The 19,001-nt window shown below is 39.8% G+C and overlaps 1 protein-coding gene across 11 annotated transcripts in view; it reads left to right on the top strand.

Annotated features, from left to right (window-relative positions):
- The window catches only part of MCCC1 (methylcrotonyl-CoA carboxylase subunit 1), a 102,052-nt gene that overhangs the window by 23,275 nt on the left and 59,776 nt on the right, over positions 1–19,001 (top strand). For 7 of the 11 annotated variants that reach the window (XR_010133017.1, XM_019024419.4, XM_055381948.2 and 4 more), the window contains 4 exons: positions 3,739–3,860; positions 4,878–5,025; positions 5,115–5,236; positions 18,827–18,938. Coding sequence is in view for 10 of the 11 variants with exons in the window: in XM_019024419.4 (XP_018879964.3) it covers positions 3,739–3,860; positions 4,878–5,025; positions 5,115–5,236; positions 18,827–18,938 (504 nt within the window). In the remaining variant the exon portion in view is untranslated. The remainder of the gene's footprint in view (positions 1–3,738; positions 3,861–4,877; positions 5,026–5,114; positions 5,237–18,826; positions 18,939–19,001) is intronic. The other 4 variants (XM_055381949.2, XM_055381952.2, XM_055381953.2 and 1 more) reach the window with 1 other exon arrangement.

Here is a 19,001-nt window from a genome sequence, read left to right as displayed (position 1 = left end):
ATAGAGACAACAAGTCAGTTGTTGCCTGGGTATTGGGAACAGATTGCACGTGGGCACATGGGAACTTTTTCAAGTGATGCAGGTGTTCTCAAACTGGATTGTAGTGATAGTTGTACAATTGTATAGATTTACTAAATTCACCAAACTATAAATGAATGAATATTATGTATTATAAATCATATCTCAAAAGAAAACCCAAACCAGGGAGGACTAGGACATAGACCTGTTTCATTTGCCTAGTATAGATGTTTGACCATTTTATATAAAATACTCAAATTGTGGGAGAAAATATTTGCAAAGTTTGCATCTGACAAAAGTCTAATATCTAGCATCTATAAGGAACTTAAACAGATGTGCAAGAGAAAAACAACCCCATTAAAAAGTGGGCAAAGGACAGCCAGGCACAGTGGCTCACGTCTGTAATTCCAACACTTTGGGAGGCCGAGGCGGGCAGATCACACGGTCAGGAGATGAGACAATCCCGGCTAACATGGTGAAACCCCGTCTCTACTAAAAATACAAAAAGATTAGCAGGGCGTGGTGGCAGGCACCTGTAGCTACTTGGGAGGCTGAGGCAGAAGAATGGCGTGAACCTGGGAAGCAGAGGTTGCAATGAGACGAGATCATGCCACTGCACTCTAGCCTGGGTGACAGAGCGAGACTCCATCTCAAAAAAAAAAAAAAAGTGGGCAAAGGACATGAACAGGCATTTCTCAAAAGAAGACATACATGTGACCAACAAACATGAAAAAAAGCTCAATATCACTGATCATTAGAGAAACGCAAATCAAAACCACAATGAGACACCATCTCACACCAGTCAGAATGGCTATTACTAAGAAGTCAAAAAAATAACAGATGTCAGGAGGTTGTGGAGAAAAGGGAACGCTTATACACTGTTGGTGGGGGTGTAAATTAGTTCAACCATTGTGGAAAGCAGCAGGGTGATTCCTCAAAGAGCTAAAAGCAAAACTGCCATTCAACCCAGCAATCCCATTACTGGTTGATACCCAGAGGAATATAAATTATTCTACCATGAAGACACATGTGCATGTATGTTCATTGCATCATTCACAATAGCAAAGTCATTGAATCAGCCTAAATGCCCATCAGTGACAGATTGGATGAAGAAAAGGTGGTACATATACACCACGGAATACTATGCAGCCATAATAAAGCATAAGATCACATCTTTTGCGGGAACATGGATGGAGCTGGAAGCTATTATCCTTAGCAAACTCCCACAGGAACAGAAAACCAAATACTGCATGTTCTCACTTAGAAGTGGGAGCTGAATGATAAGAACTTGTGAACACAAAGAAGGAAACAAAAGACACTGGGGTCTACCTGAGTGGGGAAGGTGGGAGGGAGAGGAGCAGAAAAGATAACTATTGAATACTGGGCCTAATACCTGGGTGACGAACTCTGTACAACAAACCGCTGTGACATGTATTCACCTGTGTAATCTTCACATGCACCCCAAACCTAAAATAAAAGTTAATAAAATAAAATTGAACTTTGGTTTAAAAGATATAAAACTCTAAACTGGCTGCAACATATGAGTATCCAGCATTTTATCTGTATCTGGCATTTTATTGTTTCCTGTCACTAGGATGTGGGTTTTTCTATTCGTATGAGTTTCCCAGATATGTGAAGCTTACCCCTTTAATTTTGAAATGATCTTTGAATGTAACTGTTTTGAAACAGGATTGGCTGAGCCTTTGTGTTTTTACGTTGTTTTGGTCATAATTATAATACTCGCTCACATTTTAGAAGAACAAATCCCCTCAGGGCTACTGATGTTGGAGAGGGTGTGGCTTCACCACTCATTAAATCATCCAAGTCCTCTCTGCCTTTTGCCTCCTTCTGTTTCTTCCCTTTTTGCTGTCAGCGTGTTTACTTTTAGAAATCTTGCTGTCCTTCAGTTACTGAATTTCCTCTTCTGTGGGCTAAAATTCCAGTAAGTATGTTTGTTAAAATTCTGAGTACATTGGAAGTAACTAGGCTGAAGTCTGAGGGATGCCCTTTTCACTGAAAGTACATGTACTTTCCTTTATCCACGGTTTTGCTTTGAGTGGTTTCAGTTACCTGCAGTCTACTATGGTGTGAAAATATTAAATGGAAAATTCCAGAAATCAACAATTGATAAGTTTCAAATTGCACGCCATTCTGAGTCACACAGTGAGATCTTGCACAGTCTGCTTTGTCCCTCCCAGGATGTGAATCGTCCCTTTGTCCAGTGTCTCCATGCTGTCTCCACTCCCCATCTGTTAGTCACTCAGGAGCCATCTAGGTTATCAAATCGACTGTCATGGTACCACCATGCTTGCGTTCAAGTCACCCTTATTTTATTTAAATCACGGCCCCAAAATGCAAGAGCAATGATGGTGGCAATTCACTTATGCTAAAGAGAAGCCATGAAATGCTTCTTTTAAGTGAAAAGGTGAAAATTCTCAAGGAAAGAAAAAAATATGTATGTTGAGGTTTCTTGGTTCTTGGTAAGGACCAAGTTTCTATCTGTGAAATTGTGAAGAAGGAAAAACAAATTCATGTCATTTTCCTGTTGCACCTCAAACTGCAAAACTTATGGCCACAGGGCATGGCAAGTACTTAGTTAAGATGGGAAAGGCATTACATTTGTGATTGGAAGACATGAACAGAAGCGTGGTCAAATTGGTATCAGTCCAGTTCTGTAGTATTCATAGTTTCAGGCATCCACTAGGGATCTTGGATAAGGGGGCACTCCTGTAGACTTTAATACATGACTTTCATTTGCTTCTTAGCTTTTTTTCTGGAAAGATGACATTGATGACCTGAAGATAAGTGAGGTATTTATTGAGCTAGTGTTCTGTTTGGGGCTTTTGGATGCCGTGATTTCAATTCTAGGCCAGTTTTACACAGAGACAGAATAGACAAATTCCCCTTACCACTCTGAAGCCCTTTACTTCTTGACATTCTACCCTAATTGCAATATTATTTTAAATTTAAGTATATAGAAACTTCTGTACCATATGATCCAGCAATTCCACTTTTGGTATACAGCTAGAAGAATTTAAAGCAGGGACTCAAAACAGATACTTGTATACCAATACTTGTTGTTCACAGCAGCAGTATTCACAATGTGTAGAAATAACACAATGTCCATCAAGAGATTAATGGATAAACAAAATGTGTACAAACTGGATATTATTCAACCTTAAAAACAAATGGAATTTTGATACATGTTACATGAATGAACCTTGAAAACGTTATGCTAGGTAAAATAAGCCAAACTCAGACAAATTATTATACACTTCCACTTACATGAGGTACTTTGGCTAGAGAAATTCATAAACAGAAAGTAAAATGCTGGTTACTAGGGACTAAGGAAAGGGAGGGAATGGAGAATTATGTTTGGAGATTAAAGCATCCTGAGGATGGATGGTGATGACAGTTGCCCAACATTGTGAGTGTACTTAATGCCACTGAATTACATACTTGAAAGTAACTAAAATGGTCAGTGTTTTGCTATGTATATATTATCACAATAAAAAGAAATATAGATTCATCTGGTTTAGGTAAGGCTTCAGAGCTTTCATATGAATATTTCAGATATTTCTTTGGAAACAGATTTTAATAGAGACCATACTATTACCAGTGTAGGGAGAGGCCTCCCAGAGGAAGACAGCTTCACCTGCATTAAGGTGTTGCCAGTTGAGCACTGATGAGTAAATTTTTTATTTTATTTCTCATTTCTAGGCTATCCATCCAGGATACGGTTTTCTTTCAGAAAACATGGAATTTGCTGAACTTTGTAAGCAAGAAGGAATTATTTTTATAGGCCCTCCTCCATCTGCAATTAGAGACATGGGTATAAAGAGGTATGAGTTTATATCTTTTAAAATATAACTGTATGAAGGTCAGTTGAAATAGTTTGGGCCAGGCATGGTGGCTATGCCTATAATACCAGTGTTTTGGGAGACTGAGGCAGGAGGATAGCTTGAGGCCAGGAATTCAAGACCAGCCTGGGCAACTTAGTGAGACCTTGTCTCTCAAAATTTTTTTTTTTAAATCAGCCAGGCCTGGGCACAGTGGCTCACACCTGTAATCCCAGCACTTTGGGAGGCCAAGGTAGGGGGATCACTTGAGCCCAGAAGTTTAAGACCAGCCTGGGTAACACAGGGAGACCCTGTCTCTACAAAATTTTTTAAAAATTCCAGGCATGGTGGCACGTGCCTGTGGGTCCAGCATCTTGGGAGGCTGAGGTGGGAGGATTGCTTGAGCCCAGGAGATCAAGGCTGCAGTGAGCTGTGATCACACCATCATACTTCAGTCTGGGTGACAGAGTAAGACCCCATCTCAAAAAAAAAAAAAAAAAAAAATTCAGCTGGGTATGGTGACACACACCTGTTGTCCCAGGTGCTTAGGAGGCTGAGGCAGAAGGATCACTTGAGCTCAGAAGTTTAAGGCTGTAGTGAGGTATAATTGCACCACTGCACTCTGGCATGGGCAACATTGTGAGACCCTGTCTCTTTAAAAAAAAAAAAAAGAAATAGTTTGTTTTACCTATAATATTTTAATTCTACCCTTCTGTTGTCATAGGCATAAGTTATTTATCTGCGACACAGAGAAATTCTATTGAGTTACAGAAAATACTTAATGTTTCTAATCAATATATTAGTATTTTGGGATTAAAAAACAGGGTGAGATGAGCTACCGCATGAAATGAGGGAAACTAACTAATAGACATATTAAATTTGTATTATTTTGTCGTCTCAGACTCGATGTTTTCTTTAAAGAGTTCCATTGTAATTTATAGACTGGGCTATATTTATGTTTGTCTTGAATGAAATAATTTGTAGAATTTGGGGCATGTTGTTTTCTTTCCCACTCTAAAGCACATCCAAATCCATAATGGCTGCTGCTGGAGTACCTGTTGTGGAGGGTTATCATGGTGAGGACCAATCAGACCAGTGCCTGAAGGAACACGCCAGGAGAATTGGCTATCCTGTCATGATTAAAGCCGTCCGGGGTGGAGGAGGAAAAGTAAGATTGTGCATGCTTGTGTTTGCCAATTCAGGCTTGTCTTCTTTGTTTTATTTATGTTGTAGTCATAATCATCTTTTCTCTCTTAGGGAATGAGGATTGTTAGATCAGAACAAGAATTTCAAGAACAGTTAGAGTCAGCGCGGAGAGAAGCTAAGAAGTCTTTCAATGATGATGCTATGCTGATCGAGAAGTTTGTAGACACACCGAGGTGGGTTGACCTTATTTTTCTGACTCAGAGTTTAAAAATTAAATTATAAAAATAATGCATGCACATTCTATCAAATATAAAACTGTAGTAGTATATAAGTATATTATTACAAGTTTCCCAGTTCTGTCCTGTGATGTAACCACTGATTGTAGGATGGTATGCATTCTTCCAGGCATTTTCTATGTGAATAGAAACCTACATACATATACATACAGCAAACAAAATATATCCTAAGAACAGTGAATAGAATTTTCTTTTTTTTTTTTTGGACGGAGTCTCTCATTCTGTTGCCCAGGCTGGAGTGCAGTGGCACGATCTCGGCTCATTGCAACCTCTGCCTCCCGAGTTCAAGCGATTGTCCTGCCTCAGCCTCCTAAGTAGCTGGAATTACAGGTATGCCCCACCATGCCTGGCTAATTTTTGTGTTTTTAGTAGAGATGGGGTTTTCCCATGTTGGTCAGGCAGGTCTCAAACTCCTGACCTCGTGATCCACCTGCCTCAGCATCCCAAAGTGCTGGGATTACAGGCGTGAGCCACTGTGCCCGGCCAGTGAATAGAATCTTATACACTAATATTATATCACAGACATCTTTCCGTGTCAGTAATTGTAGATCAGCCTCATTCTTTTTGTTGGTGACCTAGTGGTTCTATGATCTTGATATACCATTAATTCATTCAGTATGTTTCTTGTTGATGAAATTTAGGGGTTTTTTTTTCAATATTAGCAAATTATTGTCATAAATTCAGCTATATTTATAGAACTCTGTCAGTTGAGATGCTCAGGAAATGGAAGTAATTTTCTAAGTTGAATTACAAGTGATATGCTGTTAATAGGAGCTAACACTTACATTGCACTTACCATGTGCCAGATTTTAAGTATTTTACACATGCTAAATAATCTTGCTGTCCTTCTAATTCTAATATAATTCTTACAACAACCTCATTAGGTAAGTACTGTTTTCATTTTACAGGTGAGGACACTAAGCAACAGAATGGTTGTGTTGTGTTACTTTTCTGAGGTCACTCAGCTGTTAAGTAGTAAAGCTGAGATTTGAACCCAGGCACTTTGACTCCAGAGTTCATATCTAAGCCACTGCACTAAGCTACTTCTCTGGGTACCACTATAGCAAATGCAATGTGAATCCCTATTTTTTTTTCTGGAATTTTATTTTCATGTTTGTTGTTTAAGATGCTGATTGTAAAGTTTCTCATTTCATAGATTTTTATGACAATTGTTAAATTTTATATATATATGTGTGTGACCTGTAAGTCAAGTGAAAAGAATAATTTATTTGGGAACCATGACTGGAAAGAGATTTACCTTGAAGGTAACAGACTTGAAACTTCAGGCCCTTCTTTTACATTAATCTCTTCCAAGACCCTGACCTAATTTTGTATTTGCAGTTTTGTATTCTTCTCCTTAAAGAAGACCCCCAAATTGTTTTTTGTTTCAGGTCCTATAAAACAACTGTCCTGAGCATGGCATAGTAAATGAAATTCAATTAAGGCAAAAAAAAAGGGGGGGAGCATTTCTAAGGTACATTGAAGGCTTCCTTTCAAGAAAGAATAGGCTAGCCATCCAAATCAGCATGCTCTTAAGTTAGAATTGTGGAGACATCAATAGCTTATTTCAGTAACTTATTTCAGAGACATCAATAGCTTATTTGAGTTATTATGTAACTCCATGCCTGCAACATTTTTTGAATATGTAAGTTCTTTACTTATGAAATGTTTAGCCATACATTGCATCACATTATAATTTATTCCCCCAATAGCGGGAAAGCCCCTGGGAATCAAAGACCTGGTAGTATATACATTTTTATTTTTTGTATATATTGCCTGGCATACTACTTTCCTTGTAATAGGCATCAGTAATATTTTTTGAACTATAGAAGTAATATGAACACATTACAAATTTTTGGAAAATGCAGAAGATGGAAAACAACCCATAATTGTATTCTCCTAATTATTATTAATATTTCTGTATACAGTCATGTGTTGCTTAATGACAGAGATACATTCTGAGAAATGCATTGTTAGGCAATTTCATTGTTGTGCACACATCATAGAGTGTCCTTACACAAACTGAGATAGTATAGTCAACTACACACCTAAGCTATGGTATAGCCTATTGCTCCTGAGCTACAAACCTGTACAACACGTTACTGTATTGAATACTGTAGGCATTTGTAACACAATGGTAAGTATTTGTGTATCTAAACATCTCAAAACATAAGAAAGGTAATGTATTGTGCTATTATGTCACTAAATGATAGGAATTTTTCAGCTCCATCATAATCTTATGAAATCGCCATCCTATATGCAGTCTGGCATTGACGGAATGTCATTGTGTGGCACATTGTGTGACTCTATTTCTATTCTGTATTTCTAGTAATAACTTTTTTTAATTGAAAACAAGTTTATTAAGAAAGTAAAGGAATAAAGAATGGCTACTCCATAGACAGAGCAGCCCCAAGGGCTGCTGGTTGCCATTTTTATGGTTATTTCTTGATGATATGCTAAACAAGGGGTGGAGTATTCTTGCCTCCCCTTTTTAGACCATATAGGGTAACTTCCTGACGTTGCCATAGCATTTGCAAACTGTCATGGTGCTGGTGGGAGTGTAGCAGTGAAGACGACCAGAGGTCACTGTTGTTACCATCTTGGTTTTAGTGGGATTTAGCCAACGTCTTTACTGCAACCTGTTTTATCTGCAAGGTCCGTATGACCTGTATCTTTTGCTGACCTTCTGTCTCTTCTTGTGATTAAAAATGCCTTAACTTGCTACTGGGAATGCAGCCCAGCAGGTCTTAGCCTTATTTTACCCAGCTCCTATTCAAGATGGGAGTTGCTCTGGTTCAAATGCCTCTGACATTTCCCTTTTCCCTTTTGTAAGAGCACACTTAATCCTAAGGGTTGCAGAGGGACAGAGATCCATCTTCTGTAACTTCTTCAGGCTGAATGGGGTGATGATATTCCTGCCTAACTACTAGGATCTCTTGTGTTCAGTATAGAGAGAGGAGCTTAGTTAGAAAGCATCGGTATGTTGAGGGCCACTCATAACTCTTGAGTTCCGACAAAAGATGACATCTGGAAGATTAATGTGTGTTTTTTAAAAAAAATTTGGTAAGCTTATCCTGCATTTCTACACAAAGAGTATAACAGTAATATATTCCACAACAGTAGAGCAAAGTAAGCAAGATTATCCCAAGTTAACTAAGTTAGAAGGCTTTCCACTAACTGGGCAACTGTTGGAACCAAGCTGATATGAGGTTGCTAGGTGATTCCAATACGTGCCCAGGATTAGAATATTGATTCAGATATTTGCATTACCAGTCCCTCCTGTTTCTTCTGAGCAGCATCCAGGGATCACTGGTTGGTCCACAGGAATAAGCAGGGTTAGTCCAAATTGTAGGAAATCTCAGAAACAACTGATGAGACCAGAATTTAATAACAAATGTGCCATAGTTCTTGAAACATAATTTTTCTCTCTCCAGTTTCCCATTTTTACTAAAGACAAATCATGGTAAGACTGATTTGCTTTATTATACATGGCCTGATTATTTGTACAAAGTGCAGCAAGAATAATTATTTGCCATACAGGCTTTTAAAATTGGTTTTGATAGAACTCTTCCATAAGGAATGTCAGAGAAGACCTTTCTTGTTTTTAAGCCAAGCCCAGCCATGGGTTTATACCCTCAAATACCTATGAGTTGGGTAAATTTTTCTCCTCTTGAGGTCTCACGATAACTTGGGGCTCCTGAGTCTTTCAGAAAGTGACATTCTTTACTTACTACAGGTTAGGAACCCTACATAGAGACTGTGTAGACAAGGAATGAGGCCAGTTTTCCCCAGGGGCTTTTATTGGCTTTACAAGTCAAGTTTGATTCCTTAAAGGAAAGCATGCCATTCCAGTCAAAGCCTTGGTAAAATAACCAGTTTCTCCAGTTGTGTCCCATTGCAAAAGAAAGCAGATTCTTATTGCATTTATGCAAATAACTATATTGCCATAAGTTAAGATAGTCACAAATAATTTCCAAATTCTGGAGAAATCAGATAGAAACAAATATGCTCCAAATTTTGTTTATGAGTGTGCACATTACTTAATTGTTTAAAAAGCTGTCAATAGCTTAAAAGAAAAGTTTCCTTGACTCTGAAGAACAAAACAGAGGATCAGCAATGTTTTAAGCAAAAAGTCAAAAAAGATTACTTCAGACTTCTATTAGTTTAGTCCGTGCAGTTAACTCCTGTTTTGCTTGATATACATGAACATTTCAACTTTCCATGAGAGTCCTGAAAGTTTCTTTTTCCCTTTTCTAATGTCACAATCTCCAAAGTTAAATGAAACCTGCATTCAAGAACACCTATTAGAGTTGTATAGTTGATTATAAATCACCTTTTGGGGCTTGGTGGCTCATGCCTGTAATCCCAGCACTTTGGGAGACTGATGCAAGTGGATCACTTGACCTGGAGTTTGAGACCAGCCTGACCAACATGGTGAAACCCTGTCTGTAATAAAAATACAAAAATTAGCCAGGCATGGTGGCATGCACCTGTAATCCCAGCTACTTGGGAGGCTGAGGCACGAGAATCAAGTGAACCTGGGAGGCGGAGGTTGCAGTGAACTGAGATTGTGCCACTGCACTCCAGCTTGGGCGACAGAGTGAGACTCAGTCTCAAAATAATAATAATAAAAAATCTCCTTTTGAAGAGGATCAAAACAAGACAATTGTCTGTGGATGGCAAAAAGTTTTAGGGCAGCCACAGTTAAAAACACAATTGACAAAGAAATTTGGTTACCTCTGTTGCATACAATGGTTTTATGTAACAATTATAATTATACTGATAATGTACACTAAGTCATATCAGAATTATAGGAGTTTCCCATTATTTTGGAACACATACTAACAACATATTTATACAAATATAGCCCAAAGAAAGCTAAACACTATTTCACATTTGACACTGCTTCCTGTATGACTCTTATGCCAAATAAGCCAAATTTCACCTTTACATAACTGTACTATTAATGTTAAACCCAATTTTCAATAAAACCTTATAGACATATCTACCCAATTTTAATGTTTGACCATAAGGTGAGGTTCTCATAAACCTTTTATAACCCTTTACAAATTTTTGTTAAAGAGCAGATTAGTGCTTTAAGAAGAACCTGTTGTGCTTTTATTCCAATGTTCAGTTTACAGAAAAACTGAATACCCCTTTAACTTTAGACAATATGTTCACACACAGAATTTCTTTTTTTCAAGATTAATTTTTTACAAACCTTCCACAACTTGCTTAAACCTTAAGCTTTATCTTATTTAACTTAAAACAATCCTTTAACTTTTTAATCTAGACAAAAAAAAATCCACATTCCTGTGCCTTCTTATAATCTTTTATCAAAAATGCATTTCAAAAAAAAAAAAAACAAAAAAAAAAATGCATTTCACTTTCCTTACACACCTTACATGTAGAATTGTTTCAATTTCTCAAAGATTACTTAAATCACATAAATTAAAGGCATTATACTTTTTACTTTTCCAACAAAATATTTGATATAAACACTTATTTTTAAACCAGTTAACCAAAGCTCTTTCATATCACACACACAACACATATAAATACACAGACAAACAGAAGAAAAGGACTCATTCCCTAAGCCAGGAACTGAATCCTGAACCCGGGCTACCATTGTGAAAAGACAAAGCTAGGCCACATGGTTACAAGGTCAAGTTCCCAAGGACATACAAGACAAGAGGGGAAACCTCATCCAGTTTTTTTTTTTCAGGGACCTGCAGCAAAGTTTATAACTGACTAGTTTGCTGGGCCATCTTAAACAGTGGGCTTATGGGGTTCTAAGCCTGTGTTTTATCCTAAGGTATCCATCTCTATGACAGAACAATTCAGAAAGACATGCAAAGCACACCAGATTCACTACAGCTTAAGACTAGCCTCACAAATCCTTTTTTTATTAATCAAAACTTTACAGAGGAGATAAACAGTGATTTTTGCCATTCATTCAACCAGTTTGCACAGAGAGAGAAAGGGAAGGGAAGGGAGAAAAGCATTGCTTTGTGGCAGGATGGGGAAAGCAAGGTGCTCAGAGAGACCAGAGAAAGACCCACCCATTGCAACCGACACTAAATAAAAAGTTCAGGTGGCCAGTTGTCAGTTAAGAAGGGATCTTTTGCCCGCCATGGCTCTGAGGCGCGTCCTGCCGGTGCTGCGCCCCTACATTCCCCGCTTCGCCCCGCTGTCCACGGAGCCGGCTGCCCGTGAACAGCCTGCCGTGGGCCCAGCAGCCATGCCAGGACGTGGGTCGGCCGAGGCAGTGTGGCCGCCGGTGCCCGCAGTGGACTTCGGCAACGCGCAGGAGGCGTACCGCAGCCGGCGAACCGGGCAGCTGGCGCGCAGCCCGCTGGTGCTGCACTTGTGCGCCTGGCCCGCGCTGGTGGCGTGCCATGAGCAGGCGTGCGGGGTGCAGGCAGGGGCACGGGGCTTCTGCCCGTCCCAGAAGCCTTTACGGAGCTTCCTGGGTGCCCACCAAGCGTCTCCTGGAGCGAGGGAAGCCAGGAAGGGAGGCGTTTCCTGCAGTCCCTCTCGGACCTCGCAAATTTTCCTACTTGTCGATGTCTACCAACTAAAAACAATGATCATTTTAATATTTACGATATATACCACTTGTGGGAATACAGAGTTATCACTTGGAATTAAAAAAAAAAAGGGGGGGATCTTTTCTAGCAGTCCCATCAGTTCTCAAGTTTCTCCTTTTAGGGAGGTAAAAGCTCCCCGTGTCCCACCATCCTGTACATGCCTAATCCTATCACCGACCGCCGTCAGCAAAGAGTACAAGGCAGATTAATTCAAACAGAATAGCAGTTAACATCCGTAGTGCCAAACCCATTCTTAGCCGAGAGGGATTTTACTGAGAGGAGCCCCTAAATCTTAGGAAGGAATCTAACCTTCCTAAGTTGGGCTTCAAACCCAAGTTCAGTCAAGCATCCTTGCCTTTTGTTGAGAGGGGTCTTTAACCCACTCTGTCTTAGGAGAGACTTTAACTCCACCAAGTTGGGCCTGTAACCCAATCCTATCCTTTGCCCGGGTGTATGCACCCCACTTACCCAAAGTTGGCCAATCAGTGCTGCAGTCTTTGGGTTGGAGGGTCTCCTCAGTATCGTCCCTTCCGTAGTTCATCAGAAAGACGTTACCAGACCCCACCGCTTTGGGTCGGGATTTCCTTAGTATTGTCCCTTCTGTGGTCACCAGAAAGATGTTACCAGACGGGGGTCCTGATCCAGACCCCAAGAGAGGATTCTTGGATCTCACACAAGAAAGAATTCAGGGCGAGTTCATACAGTAAAGTGAAAGCAAGTTTATTAAGAAAGTAAAGGAATAAAGAATGGCTACTCCATAGAGAGAACAGCCTCTAGTAATAACATTTAAATATCCTGATAATCATACTGTGTATTCTTTATGTCCTGCTAAATAATTACCTGTTGAACTAATGGAGTGCCAGAAGATTGTCAAAATGGTGCTGATAACTGAGAAGAGTCGATATCAAGATATTACACAAATCTTATCAAAACTATTTAGTGTATCTGAAAGACTGGGATAAGAAACCACCTTTAAAGTATACTATTTTGGAAGAAAAAACAGAAATCAGATTTCTTCCTCAGTTCATATATAATACATATTCTAGATGGATTAAAAATGTAAATAGGGCCAGGCGCAGTGGCTCACGCCTGTAATCACAGCACTTTGGGAGGCCGAGGTGGGTGGATCACGAGGTCAGGAGATCAAGACCATCCTGGCTAACACAGTGAAACCCCGTCTCTACTAAAAATACAAAAAATTAGCCAGGTGTGGTGGTGGACGCCTGTAGTCCCAGCTACTCGGGAGGCTGAGGCAGGAGAATGGTGTGAACCCAGGAGGCGGAGCTTGCAGTGAGCCTAGATCACACCACTGCACTACAGCCTGGGCGACAGAGCAAGACTCTGTCTTAAAAAAAAAAATGTAAATAGGAAAATGGATATGTTAGGACTCTTAGAAAATATCAAGGCGCTCATGATAGGACTCAGCTGCATCTGTCTGTCTCTCTGGCCCGTACTCTGGCAGTGGCTGAATTAGGGCAGCTGGGATTTGATGCACCTCCTGGTTCTCAGACACTTATAGACACTATGCTCCAGAAACTCTAAGTTAGATAAAGCTGCACAGAAAAGGGTCAATCAGAAAAGGGTAAATAAGACTGATTTAATGACTACAGAAATCATAACAGAACACAGATCTTCACTGAACTTCCCTTATAAGCAGCCAAAGGAAAAGTGTTTCCAACTTCTAAGACCTCAGACAAGGCTGGGCACAGTGGCTCACGCCTGTAATCCCAGCACTTTGGGAGGCCGAGGCGGGCAGATTGCCTGAGCTCAGGAGTTCGAGACCAGCCTGGGCAACACGGTGAAACCCTGTCTCTACTGAAATACAAAAAATTAGCCAGGCATGGTGGTGTGTGCCTGTAGTCGCAGCTACTTGGGAGGCTGAGGCAGGAGAATCGCTTGAACCTGGAAGGTGGAGGTTGCAGTGAGCTGAGATCGCACCACTACACTCCAGCCTGGGCAACAGAGCAAGACTCCATCTAAAAAAAAAAACAAACAAAAAAAAACTGAAAAAACAAAACTCAGGCAAGAATTGCTCTGTGCTCTTGATGTGGCCCCCACACATTCCCTTCATAACCTGGAATCCCTGCTGTAGTGTTTCCTCTTACCTGGAGCACCTAAAAGATGAGGGAGAGTCAGAAGTGGTATGTGTTAGTCTGTTCTCATGCTGTTAACAAAGACATACCTGCGACTGGGTAATTTATAAAGGAAAGAGGTTTAATGGACTCACAGTTCCACATGGCTGGGGAGGCCTCACAATCATGGCAAGAGGTGAAGGAGAAGCAAAGGCATGTCTTACATGACAGCAAGCAGGAAGGAGTGCCTGTGCAGGGGAACTGCTCTTTATAAGACCATCAGATCTCATGAGACTTACTATCATGAGAACAGCATGGGAAAAACCTGCCCCCATGATTCAGTTACCTCCCACCGGGTCCCTCCCACCACACATGGGGATTATGGGAGCTACAATTCAAGATGAAATTTGCTTGGGGACACAGACAAACCATATCGTGGTAGAACTTTACAATTGGAATTAGAAAAACAAACACTTCAGCTCCAACATATAAAGAGCTTGAAAGTTATCAGTCATATCCAAAAAGCAAGAAAAAGGCTAAACAAAATGAAAGTCAGTGGTTTTAGAACCATCAGAGAATTGAGGCCAAGGGGGAAGCCTTCACTCTAAAATCTGGACAAGCATGCAAGTATAGTGAGTCACAGCCAGATCAGTTTACCTGCTGGAGCCCTAACACTTACGTGGGAATTTTGAAAAATGGCTGAGGCTAAGTGTGGGCCAGTGTGCAAGTGAGAAACTCCTTGGGGCCCTGTCTTAGAGGGACCTCCCACTTTCATGGGTTTTGCCTCCAGGAACCTCACCAAGTTCCCACAGTAAAAATCCAAGAAAAAAAAATCCCTCGTGTTTTACAGCAGTGGGAGGGGAAAAGTAACCAATTTGAAAGAGATCCAGAGCATTCTATTCTCCCTAACAGAAGAAATCCTAACTCCAAGGGAGATGTTGCCAGAACCTTTTTTGTTCAGGGGGAAGGTAGTTAGCCAACCACAACCCTCTTTAGTCTTCCCATTTCACCTAAGGGGAGGGGAAAAAAAAACAACTTAGAAATACTTTGCAGCGCAAACACAGGACCACTAAAAGACTTGAGATTTAATCACAAGTTTATAGAATGCTTTCCCTCCCCCATACCCTACCACCATGTTGCAATGGTCTAAATGTTTGTATCCCTCCAAAATTTACATGTTGAAACCTAACCCGCTATCCCCAAGTATTAAGAGGTTGGGGCCTTTGGCAGGTTATTAGGTCCGGAGTGCTCTGCCCTGATGAATGGAATTGGCTTCAATGAGCACAGGCGCTTTGTCTCTGCTCACCTCTGTACAGCCAGCACTAGTTGGGAGCCTCCTACATAATATTAATAGATGCTCGCAGCCATAAAAAAGGATGAGTTCATGTCCTTTGTAGGGACATGGATGAAGCTGGAAACCATCATTCTCAGCAAACTGTCGCACGGACAAAAAACTGAACACTGCATGTTCTCACTCATAGGTGGGAATTGAACAATGAGAACACTTGGACACAGGAAGGGGAACATCACACACCGGGGCCTGTCGTGGGGTGGGGGGAGCGGGGAAGGACAGCGTTAGGAGATATACCTAATGTAAATGACGAGTTAATGGGTGCAGCACACCAACATGGCGCATGTATACATATGTAACAAACCTGCACGTTGTGGACATGTACCCTAGAACTTAAAGTATAATAAAAAAAAAAACTATAAGCGTATTTGCAAACATATTGGAAAACATGGAAAAAACAATGAAAAGGATTTCAGTCATATAGCAAAATAGCTGATTTGTGTTATGTCAATGGCTTTCTTCTCACTTTTGTTCTGTCTGCTTCCTATACTTAGCAATAAGAAGATACTGTAATTATTTCACTTATCTACCCCTCTGTTCTTAAGTATCTCTTTTTCCTATAATTTTGTTATGTAAAAGGTAAGGTTTAGAATGTGCCACTCAGACCTCAACTTTCCATTGTGGATTATGCAAGGCCACAAAGATTTCATACAACTATGATGGGACAAATAAATACAAATTTGTGAACAACAACAACAAAAAAAATCAGTGATCCTGAACATAGATAAATAGAACTTTCCCAAACGGAAATGCAAGGAGAAATAAAAATGAAAGAAAAAAGAGAGAACAGAATATCCAAGAACTGTGGGACAATTTAAAAGGATGTAACACGTTATTTGAATACCACAAGAATTAGAAAGCAGCAGGAGAGATATTTGAAGTAGTAATGGCCAAGAATTTTCTGAAATTGTTGACAGATGCAAAACTACAGAACCAGGAAGCTCAGAGGACACCAAGAAGAATAAATACCAAAATATATACACCTATGCACATCATCTTCAAATGCAGGAAAAGAAAGACAAATAGAAAATACTGAAAGAAGCCACAAGGAAGGAAAATACTAGAGGAATAAAAATAAGAAATCTTATCAGAAACCATGCAAGAAGAGAGTGGAGTGAGATATAAAGTGATCAGAGAAAAACTACTAACCTAGTCTTCTGTATCCAGTGAAATTATGCTTCAAGTATGAAGGAGAAATAAAGACTTTCTTAGACAAACAGAAATGAAGAGAATTTGTCACCAGTGGACCTGTCTTGCAGGTCATATTAGTAGATGTTCTTTAGAGTGAAATAAAATGTTTTAGGTCAGAAACTTGGATCTACATAATAGAAAAGAATTAGAGAAGGAATAGGTAGAAGTAAAATATTTTCCTATCCTAACATAGGAATATTTTCCTATTTTGAATTGATTTAACAGATAACAGTTTGTTTAAAATAATGGCAATAACGTATTTGGTGATTATATAGCTTGTGGATAAAGAGGAAAAGTCAACAAGGCAAGAAATCTAAAAAGAAAAAATCAGCTCCAAGAATTTTATTAAGAGAATGTATTGGACAGGTTGGAAAATTCAAAATGGGAACATTCAGAAAAGATGATATATCAAGAAGGTAAATTCTTTTTATTTTTGAGACGGAGTTTCACTGTCACCCAGGCTGGAGTGCAGTGGCACGATCTCGGCCCACTGCAGCCTCCGCCTCCCAGGTTCAAGTGATTCTCATGCCTCTCAGCCTCCTGATTAGCTGGAATTACAGGTGTGGGCCACCGCACCTGGCTAAGTTTTGTATTTTTAGAAGAGACAGGTTTTCACCATGTTGCCCAGCTGGTCTCAAACTCCTGGCCTCAGGTGATCTGCCTGCCTTGGCTTCCCAAAGTGCTGGGATTACAGGTGTGCACCAACCGTGCCTAGCAAGAAAACAAATTCTTTGAAGTGGTTAAATAAAATACTTCATGAAGTAAACAAGAATAGAAATGAACTATTGTACTGAAGCAATACATTAATAAGACTTCCTGGCTTTTTTGTCTCTTCTATGTTTGACAGTTTTTATTTTAAAAAATCAACAGGAAAACATATTTGCTGATCACTTCTGTATTATGGTGTATTATGGTGGTGAATAGGTGAAGTGAACTACAGTGTGACCATATCACAAACCTACCGAGAAGAATTTCATGTTCACCAAATAGTCCATATTAGCCTTATTTCCACAAAGGTTATGTGCATTCACTCTTAATATGATTAGTCATAATTTTACTATTTTATAATCAACATGTAAGTACCTTTGTTGGTTGTTGCTGTTTTTTCCTTAGAGATGGGGTCTGACTTTATCAGCCAGGCTGGAATGCAGTGGCGCAATCGTAGCTCACTGCTCACTGCCACCTTGAATTCCTGGGCTTGAGGAATCCTCCTGCCTGAGCCTCCTGAGTGGCTAGGACTACAGGCATGTACCACCATGCCTGGCTAATTTATAAAAAAAATTTTTTTTTTAGAAACAGAGTCTCACTATGTTGCCCAGGCTGGTCTTGGACTCCTGGGTTCAAGCAGTCCTCCTGCCTTGGCCTCCCAAAGTGCTGGGATTTACAAGTGTGAGGCACTGTGCCCGGCCCTTTTTTGGGTTTTATTATGATTTATCATTCATGTATTTCTGAGATACTAATGGTCCATATTAATTTAATACATTTAACTTTTCTGGATAAGCCATTTTAATTTCAGTCTTCTATATTCATAAAATCTAACTGTAAGAGTTGCTTAAAAACAAAAAGTCATAAAAAATTTTTCATTGGTCTTTTGACAATATATGAAGTGACTATAATTTGTAATTTTGATGTAGTCAAATTTATCAGACTTTTCTTTGACAGTTTGTACTTTTTGTTACGTATCCCTACTTAGTTTAGTCTCTATTTTCTGTCTTTTAAAAATATTTATTTATTCATTCATTCATTCATTCTCCTTTAGGTTGGAGAAGTGTCTTAATTGCCATTTTATGTAGAGAGATTTTTTCTCTTTAATATTCATCCTACAAATGGTAACATTTTCCTTGAGTTTTACAAGATTATAGTTTCTTTGTTTTGACAGGGTCTCTCACTCTGTCACCCAGGTTGGAATGCCGTGGCACAATCTCAGCTCACTGCAGCCACAACCTTCTGGGCTCAGGTGATCCTCCTACCTCAGCCTCCTGAGTAGCTGGGACTACAAGCATATGCTACCATGCCTGGCTAGTTTTTTTGTAGAGATTGGGGTTTCACCATGTTGCCCAGGCTCGTCTTGAACTCCTGGGCTCAAGCATTCTGCCTGCCTTGGCACCCAAAGTGCTGGGATTACAGGCATGAGCCATCTCATTTGGTCTGTGGTTCTTTTTCTAAGTCCATAACCTCTAATTTGAGGTCAAAATATCAGATCTTACTTAAAGGAAGTAAAAATGGAGAAATCCTGGTGATTGTGCCTAACAGTTTAGCTTAACGAATGTGATATTTATCACCCCTAACAAATATATTAACATACATGTTTGCTTTTATATAGGCATGTAGAAGTCCAGGTGTTTGGTGATCACCATGGCAATGCTGTGTACTTGTTTGAAAGAGACTGTAGTGTGCAGAGGCGACATCAGAAGATCATTGAGGAGGCCCCAGCGGTAAGGACCTTGGAAAGAAATTTGTAAGCTTCTCCGTAATGTGAATCTTACTCTGATTTTCAC

The sequence above is a fragment of the Gorilla gorilla genome, chromosome 2 (genome assembly GCF_029281585.2).
Source record: "Gorilla gorilla gorilla isolate KB3781 chromosome 2, NHGRI_mGorGor1-v2.1_pri, whole genome shotgun sequence".
Lineage (NCBI taxonomy): Eukaryota > Metazoa > Chordata > Mammalia > Primates > Hominidae > Gorilla > Gorilla gorilla.
The sequence above is the reverse complement of the archived record's forward strand: the minus strand, read 5'-3'. Positions and strand labels throughout refer to the sequence as shown.